The sequence below is a fragment of the Colius striatus genome, chromosome 11, assembly GCF_028858725.1.
Source record: "Colius striatus isolate bColStr4 chromosome 11, bColStr4.1.hap1, whole genome shotgun sequence".
Lineage (NCBI taxonomy): Eukaryota > Metazoa > Chordata > Aves > Coliiformes > Coliidae > Colius > Colius striatus.
In genome coordinates this window covers 6,472,186-6,486,078 of record NC_084769.1, presented here as the reverse complement: position 1 = coordinate 6,486,078, position 13,893 = coordinate 6,472,186, and the positions used below count along the sequence as shown (strand labels likewise).

Sequence of the window (13,893 nt, the reverse complement as noted above, 5' to 3'; positions counted from 1 at the left end):
CATGTTAGACCTCTCTGCAGTCACCCCAAAACCCTCATTCTTAAGGATTGCACCATCAAGTCAAAACATGCCAGGGAAGACTTTCAGTAGACTGATTTCTCCTGTGTTCACACAACTCTGAATGCTAAAGTAAAACATTGTAATTTCCATATCATGAGTCTCATTTAGACTTAAGGGAAAGGTATATTTTTATTGCAGGAGAAACACCAGCAGAAGTCCTGAAGGAGCACTTTTATAAGTTTTCTTTCTTCATAAGCTCCTCTGAAATCAAACATGTGTTCAAGTAGTCATACACACTACAGATTTTCATCCCATATATTCAGGCTATGCTGCAATCAATTGCATGTTTATTATTTGGAAGGCAGTCACTGGGTTCATTCATGGGGAATGGAGAGCCTGTTGCTGTTTGATTTACTGGCAAATTCCAGTCTTAAAAATATGTGCTATAAGGTTTATCTTTTCTTAATTATTATTTCCTGAAATGGGCTACACTTCTCAGTCCTTTTGTGCTTTGGAGCAAATATTCAATGCTCAAGTTCAGCACATTGATATTTAAACTGTTATTGGGAAAAGTCACCATTGTGATTGCTTTTAGTGTTGTATTGTTTGCCTTTTATATCTAACTAGGTTACATTGTTTAGCTTAAATATATTCTCTTGGCTTAATTAATGCTTTTACTTTATCTAGAAAGAAAAAAGGAAAGTGTGATGGTATCAGGACAACAGATACAAAAGGAATTTCAGCTTTCTGACAAGCTCCTCATTGTACAAGTGCAATGATCATCATAGTCTCTTCTAAGACTCGTGCCAAAGTTTTCCACTGTTGTTCCACTGCAAAAGATGCCTGTTCAGTCTGTTTTGCTTAGGTCACCCTTTCTGGCCTTGAACAAATGTGCTCTAATAGCTGTTTTGGATGTAAAAGTCAGCAGGAGCATTTGTCTTCATGTCTGCCATGAAACTTGCTAAACTATCTGGATGTCTCAAAGAGTCAATAGAAATTAAAAATATGCAAAAGGTTTCTAAGAGATTGCTGTTGTAGCAAGTTCATTAGCCTTCTGAGGAAAGCTGTTGGCACTCCTTGTTTAGAGAAAAGTCCAAAACAAAGTAAACCAAAAATGTCAGTAAATGAATTGCAAATCACTTGGCAATATAAATGGGGGAACTAGGATGCTGATGATGAATAATTTGTGAAAATGTACATTTTCCTCAGTCTCCACTGAAAGCTTAAACGTGACAAAAGGTTTAACATGATCAAAATTAACAAGTGAACAGGAGTGCAACAGAGAGTTGGAAATGAACTCAGTATTTAGATCCAGAAAAGATGGATTTAAGGCCTGTGTACAAGGTCAAATGGCTAGGAAATAAACTGGAATTTGAACTGATGGTATGCTATCTGCTGAGCATTAACTCCTCCACATGGAAAGTCTTACTATATAAGAGGCTCTTTACATGAAGCAGTTTTCCCAGGTCAACAGGGCCTCACAGGGTTTACCCCTTTATATTTAAAGATGTGGTTTCTAAACCAGCAGTGATCTGGCTTGAAAACTGCAGAAGGGTATAAATAGTACCTGGAACGATACTAACACAAATTATTAAACAATCCATTTGTAAGCCCCTTGAGCTTAAGGGAAGCAACCACTCTATCCACCAAGAACAGGTATGTTTTTCATCTTAGGAAGACCTCTGATGGTCATACCAGTAAGTATGATTCAGAGGAAAGAAGTAAAGAGTAAGGCCTGTGTGATAAAGTATTATCAAGGAATACTTTTATCAGTAGTCTGTAAGCCCTGATTTTTCTGCTATTTATTACTTTCATTAATGTCTTAGACAATGAGATGTCACATTTTTAAACAATATCACACTTGGAGACAGTGCAAGGAGGCTTAGAATTAAAAACCTTTTTGATAAATGGGTGAAACCGCTTGAAATCTATACGACAAAATTAAGTAAAGACAATAAAGATGGTGCTTACAGAGGAAAAGTCAACTGCACAAATGCCAAATTAGAAAGAAGTGATAAAGTATCTGCACTGTGGAAAAGACTGAGCAGGTTGCAGTTCTGTCACAGAAAAATGTCAATCTCCAGCTATAAATCAGAGACTTGGGAGCCACACAGGGATGCAGTTGCTGTGAACTAGCCCACGCTGTAGCTCGGCTGCAGCACATCAGGAAGGACATGGGGAAAGTGGAGAGAGTTTAAAGAAGAGCAACAGAGAAAAGAGTTTGAAACTTGGTTGGTTTAGCTTAGGAAAATGGGAAGAAATCAGGCAGCAGACTCTAATTGTCTTCAAACATGTAAATGTTGTTACTGAAAGAACTGTGATAACTTTTCTCTGTGCTTGCCAAGGTTACCCCAAGAAGTATCACTTTTACTTGCAACAGATTGGGTTTATGTTCAGTGTTAGGAAAAACAAAACTGTGCTCTAATAACACAGTTAAATACTTGAATGCTTACTTAGATAAATGATGAGATTTCCACAACTGACAGGTTTGAAGGAGAAGCCGATTGAAGCCTGTTCAGATTGTTCATTTATACCTGATCCAGTCTGGTAAATTGACTCTTGGAAGGCCTGTTGTCCCAACTGTTGTAGACTGAAATGGGAATGAATTCCTATGTTTACAATTAACTGTAATCCATCCTAGTAAATGAGCTTTGTGTTTTAATATCTTTTATAATCTTGATTTTTTTGGAGGGGTAGCTCATTTCCTCTAGTTTAATGTAAGCTGTGTAATTTCAACTAGACACCATTAAATCCATCTGTTTTATTATTGATGCTAACATTCAGGAAGGCTCGGGGATTGAAGGAAACCTGTTAATTCTCTTTTATTCAGAACATTTCCTTCATCACATCAAAGCAATCATATCAGTGCAGCCAATCAGTATTTCTGCACAATAAGCCCTGGGACTGAAGAGTGCTTCAAAAACCTGTGAGATGAATCGTTGCTGGAGAGATCCATGTGTTTACATGTATCATTGATGGCTTGGCATTTTGGACATCCATAATATGCAAAGATTTTTTTTTCCCTCTACTTTCTTTCTCTTTCAGGACTGATTTATTGTGTAATAGTTTATTCATGTGAAAAAGGAAGCCTGTTTTTTTTTTTTGATGGAATATTTTCTGTTAAGTGCAACCAAGTTCCACTTCATTTGTGAAATGACAAATATCGTACTTCACACTTTCACAACTAGAATAATGCTTTAAAGTAATTCTGGTAATCTTGGTCTGCTGTATCAAAAAGGGCAGCTCTCAATCTACCAAGAGAAAGTCCTGCATAGAAACACCTGCAGACAATAACTCCAGTTTATCTTGGCACATTCGTGCTTCCATTTGGACTCCTGTTAATTATTTGAGAAAATGTGCACCATGTTTTCCTGGGCTACAGCCAATGTGTTTAATAGACTTTTATATATATATATAAAATTACAACACTTACTCATCTTATCTACATCAGCTGCATTTCAGTATTGATGCAGGAGCTGTAATTTAGTATGAGAATGTACTTGTTAAGAAAATCCATACAGAGCTTTAATTCTTATATTAAAATCTAATTATCATTAACAGAATAAAGTGACTATCTGAATAGATTTTCATGCTTTCTCTTAATGCATTGTGTAATGAAAGTATGTTGAGTTTTGCCCCTAGCCTTTCAATATAGATAAATGAGTGGGCAAGCTGCCTTTTTCAAAGCTGGAGACTGAGTCTGTCAGGACATCTGAATGGAGTGGCTTTTCTGACTGTGGCTTGAAGCTGTGGCCCTTAACAATGACAAACGTGCAAATATACTGTGGGGTTTTGTGATTGGGGAAGACTCTGAGAAACAGGGAGTGCAGGTTGTGAAATAAAGCAGTACTTGAAATAGAAGGGGAAATTCAAGTTGATATATCCAGAGTTTAGGCACAGCAGGAAAGACAGAAACAAAGATTTTGTCTTAGTGGTGATGCAGGGGAGAAACTGGACCCGAAGACATTCACTGACGTGATGGTCAGGTCAAGCCCAGCTGTTAAATGTCCTATAACCTTGCAAACCATTCTGATAGTTGGACATGGCTTATTGGGGTTTCTGTGAGGGAGTGAGGTTAATGTTTACCCAACTCAGTGCTTCTCAAATTCATGCAAAAAAAAAATGACTTGCACGGACCGGATTTCATTTTGCTTTGGGCAAATCTTTGGTTGTTCGTTAGGCAAGAGAACAGTTATCCCAGCACAAAGATACAGAGAAGGAAGGGTGCCACCTATTTTGACTGTCATTCACCTTGGAAAGGCACAGGAGATTCAGTCCAATCTGAGCATAGGCAGGAAAACGTTTGGTAGTGAAGCAGTGAGTTCCAACGGGTGCTAGGAGAGGTCATCTTGGAAAAGAGCTTCTAACAGCTACTCAGAGGAGAGAAGTGAATCCGGCTCTGACCAGGAGAATTGTTTTGGTGTTTTGCTACTTTTGGATAGGTCTATGGTGACATTTAATGTGTAGCTGGAGGTCAAGCTCAGCAAGACAAAGCAGGCTGTCTGTGGAGATCAGGAACTGGAACGGAGAAGGAATGAGCAAGAATAATTGCTGCTCACAGACCTCCTGGTTGCAAGGTGACTTCATGTTGTGAACAAGAGGCAAAGTTTGGAAGGCCAGAGGGTGAAAACCAAGCAGACAGGTGTCTGTTGAGGAGGAGCAGGTTGCCCTTGCAAGTCTGAAAAACTTCCAGGCTTGGGCTGGACTGCAACCAGCTATTTTTCTCCAGGGTTTGCTGTGCAGATGATTAGTGGGTTTGGACAGTGGCACCGTATTAAGGATGACCCTAACTACCAGAATAAACACAGCTTCTGTGGGGTTTATATTTGAAGTATTAAACTCTTCCCTAAGGAAAAAAGTTTGTATAGAACTTGGAGATGAGGCAATTTTCTCAGCTGAGTGGTCATTAAACTTCCTTTAAACTATTTTGTAACCTTATTTACATCTTTCATAAGGTTTCCAAGAGTTCAATCCATTTTCTTATAGCCTATTTCAGTTACATTTTGTTATTTTTGTCCCCCTTACCATACAAACCAGTGGCTTTGGATCTTACCTTCTTTTCACATGCTGAACCAGTATAGCCACTTCTGCAAGCACAGACATTTGGCCTCATGCATCTGCTTCCAAATAGACATTTTTGCTCACAAAGTGCTAAAAATGAAAAAGGAAAGTTGTTTAGAAATACACTTATTTGAAGCCTCATAATTAGAAAGGGAATGTTTAGTTGCTTTCGAAAATGTTGTGACAAAATACATTATGATTCTGTAGTTTCATAAGATAGATAAGACAATCAAATAAAAAATACTGAAGCATTAAGACTAGTTTGCCATAGGCTTTTTCATGCCTGTGTGTCTGTTATGTTTACAATTTTCTTTACTTTTCTCTTTTCTCCCCATTGGTGGGGAAAGAGAAGACTATGCTAAAGTAATCACCTCAGCTCAGTCAGAAATTCAGTGCAAGGCCTGATTTTGAAAGCCATGATACATTCTGGGCATTGATAGTTGGGTCAGATTCATGCCCAAATTGATTTTCTTTTGTTCCAATTGAAATGGAATGACAGCTGTTAAAGATCTGTTCTTGAAATGAGATGAAAAGATATGTTAAACATGTATCATAAAGTCATTACGGTTGGAAAAGATCATCGAGTCCAACCACTAACCTCACGCTGCCAGGCCCATCACTAAACTAAACCATACTCCCAAAGGTGATGGTATCACAACAAATAAAAGGGAGAATATGGTGAGCTGCTTACTTTACACCTCTGGAAACCAGGGCATAAGAATGTGTACTTTTGTGATCCCACAGAATGAGCAGAGAGACACTTTTACTCCAAGTAAAAAGGAATCAGGAAAACTTCTAAATCTTATGTAGCACATCAGTGTACCTGTAGAGGCCCAAGTGTTTGAAGATATTCTGTTAATAAAAGAATCAGTGTTCTTTTTATTTTTTAAGAGAGAAAAAAAAGACAATAAATTGAATTAGTCAGCTTTTCATCCTCATTAGCAGTTTATATTGTTGTGACATTGATTTGGCATAGAGGAAAGAGAACAGCCAATTCATAGGGCACCAATTCAAGAAGAACACACATGTCATATTATTTTAATTAGATCTCATGAGTTAAACCTTCTGTAAATATTGCCAGAACATTGTATCCTAGTTACAGACAGTCAGACGAAATGCCTTCAAAACCCTTCAGATATGTATCAAGAAGCAACTTCTCATTGTGTGGCAGAGGCACATGGGAAGCTGGAAACTCTGCACCATTAAGGCACATCTGAAGATAAAGTAGGTGCATGCAGATTTTCTCATTTAGAAAAGAAAGTAGCTGCATGTCTATGATCCAATATCATCTCCTTCATCGTGGAGCAATGTGTTCCATCAGATTTGAAAGAGTTTAATGTATCCTTCAGAGGGTTTTTTTTTCCACAGAAAATCGACTTGAACAAATTGAGGGGCTGAGGGAACAAATTCTACAGTTTCAGTTAGTTAGACTTAGGTTCTGATTTTGACACACATTTAAGCTCATGCAAATTCTTTGTGTTGCAATCCAAGTCTCAGAGACAGATCGAGACAGTGAAATTTCGTTAGAAAACACATAGTGAGATCCTAAGCCATCCAAATGTGATTCTCAGAGTTTTGCTGATTGTTACAGTTCTCTTGGAAGGCCAGGAACAAGATGTTTGACCTACTGGTTTTGTTCTATCAGGTTATCATGGCAGCTAACACTCAGTGAGGAGGTTGAGATTTTGCCAGAGTAGTGAATATTAAAATCAAAATATGTACACTGAACAAGCCTGACAGCTGTGGGACAGAGGAGCAAAGAAGCAGACTTATTTACACTCTACAAGTCTTCAAAAAGAAAGGCTGTAAACAGCCTGGCAAACTGCTACTTTTATGAGTACAGTCAGGTAGTGAGAGTTCATGCTGTGTCAAAACTACTGACCCATACCATGTCTAGAACAAGAACATGCAGAGACCTGGACGTGCTGGTGACCTTCAGGTGCTCCTTTTTAAACAGACAACAGTGTCAGGTGGTTATCTGCTGTAGGACTTCAGTGACCTGGAGCTAGCACCTTGCCTTCCTAGTATATGAGCTAGTTGATATATTTCTGCTGTTTTGAAAAGGTGAAAGTGCTGTTTTGTCGAAACAAGTTTTTGTGAAGCAAACTTGGTTTTGTTAGGTGTCTGTTACAAAGCACCCTTGGAGACTCAGAACAGTCGGCTGCAAACCTCTGATTCTCCTTCTTCTAAAGGGGAGGCTTAAGTTTGAATCCTGGCCATGAATGGGGCAGAAGGGGAATGAAATTGTGCTTGAGCTCTAGCGTGCTCATCATCTGCTCACTGCTATTTCAGCTCATTTGAAAGAAGTGAACTTTGAAAGAAGTCAGATTTATAACTGGAAAAATCTTAAGAGTTTCATTCACTGGAACAAAAACACTTCCTAAGAAGGAATACATTGTCATCAGGAGGAACTCCTTGTGCCCACACCAGCTTTTTTCCACTGGTAGTAAGCTAGAAGAGAAAGAAATGTGTATGATATGGCTATTAGAGATACTGATACACTGTGTGTGATGTTGCTATTACTCATTCAATTTGAATCTGGTGTGGGGAAAAATGGAAGGTGATTTTCCTTTCAGCTTGGTGGTGGATAAAATAAGAACAGGTAAGGGAAAGAGAAATGAGCTCTTCTGGAGACCCCTGTAGCAGCTGGGGATGTTCTAGCATGCATGGGCAGAAGAATAGGTGTTAGATAAGGTACCTGGCTTTTTCTTTCTGTGGTTTCTATGATTCTTGGTTGATATAAACAAAATGAAAACAATGAAAGTATTTCCTCCTTTTTTATCCTTTGCTACCTGCCTGTCTTTCCCTCTTCACCCACTTATTCCTACTGTAGTGCTCAGAAAAACAAGAGCTCAGTTAGGAGAAAATTCAAAAAAAACCATTTTGGAAGAAGATTGGAGTTGAAATAACAGAGGATAATAACATAGCTGAAGTTCAAATGAATATTTCATAAATGTATTTACAAGGGATGCTAATCCACTAAACACTAAAAATGACACAGCCTATGTATGCATTACCCTGTACAGATTCAGCAAAGAAAGTCATTTAATAAGCTAAGCTTATATTAAAATTATAATCAATAAATGCCCATTACAGAGAGATTTATCCCTGGGTGTTAAGAGAACAGAGCTATAATTTGCATGCAAAATACATTCTTTTGAAAGATTTTTTTCCCTTTTTTAAGGTTTGAAAGGGTTACATAGCAAAACCTGAAGAAAGCCTGTCTGAGATGTTCAAGGCAGAAAGAGAGGACGAGGAAGAATGTTGAGGAAATTATAAGGCTATAAGCTTGACACTTATAACATGCAAATAAAGAGGAGAGATTCTGAAGGGCAATGAGGAGCCAGTATGGGTTCAATAATATTAGAACAGAAGATAGCAGCATGAATTTTAATGATGAAGATCCTTCACAAGTATAACCTTCTTATACTTTATAATTAATTATTAGAATTATAACTTGATCCTGCATTCAGAGCCTTAAACAACAGACTTATATCCCTGGCCAGAAGCCTTCTAAATTTACTGGGCTGTGTTCTGGCTAGATCTATCACAGTAACCAGATTGTACTTCACTTCTTGGGTCTAATGTTTCTTTCCCAGCTCAAGAAAAAGAGAGATGTGAGTTAACACTGCAGGTGGCAAGGGGAAGCCACAGGCATGGAGCTTTAGGTAGGATATCTAAAACAGAATGGGAAGGAAAACACTGATGGGAAGACATGGTTACCCTGGGATACTGTTTCTCTGCTTTCAGAGAGGGGATTTTTGGGATGTTTGTGCTGCTGTCATGAAAACTAAAACCAGAGCCAGCCAGCCAAAGCTTCTAATGGAAGAAGCCTAACCTATGGAGCTGCAGGATTCTGTAGTTGAGACATGTTGAATATTTAAAATGACATTTTTTACCCTGTCCTTCCAAAAGGTAATTTGCCTACATTTGCAACTTGACCATTAGTCCTTAAACCATGACCATCAAAGTCATAGGTATTTATCAAGGATAATGTGTGTATTCCACCATACACCTTATTTGTCGGGAAAAATTACCTATTATATTGATTCTCTTTCAGAAGCTGTTCTGTTCAGTTACAGATGACTGGGGAAGAACACTATTCTCTTGATTGATCTCTTTATTTACAGTCTGATAAAAGAAGACTATTGTGTTTTATCTGTTACCAATGTCTCCTGAAATTCTCTGCTTTTACTCTTGCCAAGTTCTGTAGTTTAGTTGTAGCCAGAGACTGGTGAAACTGTAAGGAAAAAAAAAAACCTGCACAGATGTCTTTGGGATGTCATTGTGAGTTTGATTGTAGCATTAAGAAATTCATAATTCACTGCATCACATGGACATGCAATTTCATTGCACATCATTGCAAAAGAGGCAAAGTTTTTGCTTGTACGATTGCATCTCCAAAATGTAGCAGACCCGTTCCAAATTAGATATCAGCTCCTTAACGTGTAGTGACTACTTCTGACAGCACAGTCCAGTCTTGCTCTCTGAGGCATTTTCAAAACACTTTAGACATAAAGCTATTCTGACTCAGACATTGCCAATCTTCATTGCAACAGAACTGAAAATCTCTTCTAGGTTACTGTCAATGGTGTTATCTGCTGAAGGGTTGAAGCATTTTGGGCTATCACTTGTAATAGAGATCTGTGTCCTTTTTTTCCTGGTGAAAGTTGTCAGGAAATTCTGAGATATCAGTATTTGCACTTGCAAGCATTTAAATTAATTACGAGGGAACTAAAAATAGAGACTGTCATGTTTTGCTTGTTTCTGGTTTTATAGAAGTCTGAACAAAGAAAAGATTTGATTGTGGCAGCTGAATCTAGTGCTGCCTCCAAACATCATCTTGAACTCTCTATGTAGGCTTAGGCTTTTGTGAGTTAAAAACTTCACTGATTAAGGTGATCTGTGACTTCCTATTAAAGATAAATCAAAAGGAGATGTCCAAGATAAATTTTCAGCATTTGTCCATTGCCTCTTTTTGTGGCTTCATGGCTTACTCTGGCCAGCTATCTCAGTTTAAAGGACTGAAACATTTTTTTTCCATCAGAAATGCCCATAAAACAGCAGTAGAAGTCTCTGTAGATCCTTTGGACTAGTTATCCTACTGAATGTGTGTTAATGAGGAAAACATGAGGTGCAGTATGTAGATGAAATCTGTATCTTCATTTCCATCGGTGCCATCCCAATAAGGGCAGCTGTGTGAAGCCACAGGTTGAAAACAAAGACTGAAGATGGGGTTATCAAACCTCTTCCTACCCTTGAAAAAGCCTCAAAGAAACAATCCAGCTCTGACTGCTTCTGGATAGCAGAGGAAGCACAGCGATTGCTGAGAGAAGTTATCAGCTGGATTGTTACTTGTCAAGTGAGATGGCTTTTTTTTTGGCATCATGAAATGGAAACAATTTAGAAGAATAATAGGAGAATCTAATAATCTGTAGAGACTGTAAATTAATCAAATAGTATACAATATAATAAACAATGTGAGATGCTTTCATATCATAGGTAATAGAATAATATGGACTAAATAATATCATTTTCTTGTCATTAATAATATGTTGCTATTACTTTATTATCTTATGATATCAATATTTTTCTCTGTTAAGAGCCAAAGTCTACAGGTAAAGTGGTGCAGATCAAAGCCATATTCAGCCTTGTTGTTGATACTGTAGCAAAGCACAGAATTTGTGCATATGTACCCAAGCAGAAAAAAAGGGGGTTCAGAACACAGGGAAACCTCAAGGGCTTAAACATGGCAAAGCAGTTTTGCATAGGGTAGTAGTGTGACAAAGCAAACACTTCCTTGCCAGAAATGCACTGGCTCTGGCAGTGTGCATGGATTTAACCCACTATTTGTGTGCTGCTGGCAAATAGGCCAAAGAAATAAGAGGGAAACAAACAGATGTGAGCAGAGGTTGGTCTTTGCTGCTGGCAGCGGGCTGCTTGCCAGTGAGGCAAAGGTGAGCATTTCTTTGAGCAAGGGAGGCAGTCAGGAGGCTTTTTACATTTAGAGATATAAATACAATTGTTTTCATTGAGTTCTGGGTTTGGGCAAACAGATTCCCATTAAAACACAAAACCAGACCCTTTTTCAGGGGTTACATATCTATGCAAAACTTTATACCTAACATCTGTGAGGACAGAGACTTTCTTGTTCCCCTGCTTCCTCCCTGCTTCACTGTGAATGCCCTGGAGCAATACAATGAGACCTCACCATCTGCTGTCTGACAACAGTTTTCTCTCTTTCTATTTAAGAAAAAACAGGCAATTTTAACCACTTGGTGATTATTTGGGTTTGCTGTGGGACCTAGGAGTTTGGCCAGCTCCTTTTGGACAAAAAGCTGATTTAATTCCCCACTACAGTGGGAAGAATACATGGGAAGAAACAGTAAAAACAGAGTGGCTAGCCAATGAACAGATGTGGAGCAAAGCTGAAAAAAGAGCTGGCTAAATAGATATATTAAAAGTTGCCTAGGCTTGCATGCCTGCTTAGAACAGGAGGAATTGTTAATGATAGTAAGCCTTACTTGCCTTTCACAGAAACAAGCACAATGTGTTTGTTTATTTAATAAACTGAGTTGAGAATAATGTCAGCAACTAATAAATAAACATTACCATGATTGAACTAGAAGACAATTGGCACAAAGAAACAATTACACAGCTATTGGGATTTAACTGCCAAAAGATTTCCATAAGTAATTATGGTCTGTGAGTGTGAGAGGAAAGAAAGATTGCTCTTTAAAGGGCATAATGCCTTGATATTTTTCTTATGCCCTAAAGATAATAACATACACAAACTGAAGTGACCCTGTATGTAACAGGTAATAACAGGTCTTTTCCTATTACAAGTCTTCCAGTCCTGTACATGAAAGACTTCATATCTCGGCGGTCAGTCTGAATGTGTAATGTTTACAGGGTAAGGCTCTTAGGTTAGGAGATACATGGAATTTCTTTCTGTGTTCAATGCCATCTGGGTATGCAGAGTGGGCTACTCCATTTCCTTTTGTCCCTAACCCCTCTTTTTTACCTTGCACTTCAAAGGATTTGATTTCAAGACCATTAATTTTGTCCAACAAGTTGAGCTCAGCATCCACATAAGTAAAAGATGTCAGATCTCTTTCTCACAGTGCTGTTGAGTCCAGAAATGTCTATGAAAGTAATAGTTTAACTGGCAGCACCCGACAGTTCTGACAAACAAGAGGCAGGATTTCGGTGCTAATCATGTTATGGTTGACTATTACATGCAATAGAATTACAGAATCCCAGAATCATTTAGGTTGGAAAAGACCTTTAGGATGATTGAGTCCAACTGTAAACCTAACACAATATACACTTATGCCTAATTATACTTATAGGTACTTATGCTTAATTATACTTTAATGTGTAAAGATCTCCAGTGCAACATGCATGGCTACAAAACTGGAGTAATCAGAGCAGCACTTACGGGTCTGGCACAGCATTCCTGCCCATCCTCCAGAGCACTCGCAGATGTTTGGACCTATGCATTCTCCACCATTCAGACATTTCTGCAGGCAAACAGCTGAACACGGTGACATGAAACAAGTGAGAGGATGTAGATGATATATCTGGATATTCAAGATGTGTCTGAAAGGTGACCTGATAGGTTTTATTCCATATGGCTAATTTCTAAAGCAGTGAATGTGTTCTGTTCATCAGATAATCAGTGTTCAGGATTCTTATATACTTGCTTCTTAAGAAATTTATCTTTGATGACTCTCCACTGGAAGCTTTGCTATTTCCAATGCTCGGCTCACCATCAGCTATCATGGAATCATAGAATGGTAGGGGTTGGAAGGGATCTTTAGAGATCATCTAGTCCAACCCCCATGCAGATGCAGGTCAACCTAGATCAGGTCACATAGGAACATGTCCAGGCGGGTCTTGAAGACCTCCAAGGAAGGAGACTCCACAACCACTCTGGGCAGCCTGTTCCACTGCTTCATCACCCTCACAGTGCATAGAAGGGTAAGGGTTGGAAGGCACCTTTATAGATCATCTAGTCCAGCCCTCCTGCAGAAGCAGGTCAACCTAGATCAGGTCACACAGGATGTGATAGACTCATACATGCTATATGCATATTTCTTTCATATTATAACTAAATAGATTCTCATAGTTAAGCTTTGATATTTTTATTGCATATATGATTTCTTCAGAGATCCTGACAGAGTGAATGCACGTGTTGGTGCATGTGTGTGAGAGACACAGACTTCCTTCAGAATTTCAGAATAACTTATTAATATTAGAATTTTAAACCACTGGTTGTGTAATCATATTTCCTATCAGGACCCAAAGGGTAAAAAGCCAATATTTTAATCTGGTTTACATAAAGTATGTCATCTTGATTATAAATGTATTCAGCTTATCTGTCAATATCATGGTAATGCATAGCCAGGTAAGGGAAAATATTCCCTGAAAATATTTTAGGGTGAGAGGCTTTTTTTTAATTACATTTTTATGTAACTCTAGTCAGATCTTACAGACTAAGAACATTTCATTCTCCAAATTATGCACCAAAAATGTATCTGGTGACCTTGAGAGTATATCAATATGGAAGGTTTTATAGCAGGCTTTAAATAGCTCAGTGTTTTGAAATATATGGCATTTCTCTGTAAAATAGAACAAAATACATGAAGCTGTTAAAACATAAAATCAATGCTTCAAGTTTAATACTATAAAAATGAATTTCCATAACAAGGTGTGTAACAGACAGTTGCATGAAGTGGAACCAGGGTTCCCGGACACAGCTTTTCTTCCTCTGCAAGCATCAAATGTTTATAGCCTTTCCTATTACCTGTACTTAAACCAGTTTTACTG

The 13,893-nt window shown here is 38.2% G+C and overlaps 1 protein-coding gene across 1 annotated transcript in view; it reads right to left on the bottom strand.

Annotated features, from left to right (window-relative positions):
* Positions 1-674: 674 nt before the first annotated feature.
* Positions 675-13,893, bottom strand: part of LOC133626382 (von Willebrand factor D and EGF domain-containing protein-like) — a 182,898-nt gene continuing 169,679 nt past the window's right edge. Inside the window, exons 27-29 of the mRNA XM_062005149.1 lie at positions 12,503-12,598; positions 5,054-5,151; positions 675-683 (exon numbers count right to left, since the gene is read on the bottom strand). Of these exons, the coding sequence (XP_061861133.1) occupies positions 675-683; positions 5,054-5,151; positions 12,503-12,598 (203 nt within the window). The remainder of the gene's footprint in view (positions 684-5,053; positions 5,152-12,502; positions 12,599-13,893) is intronic.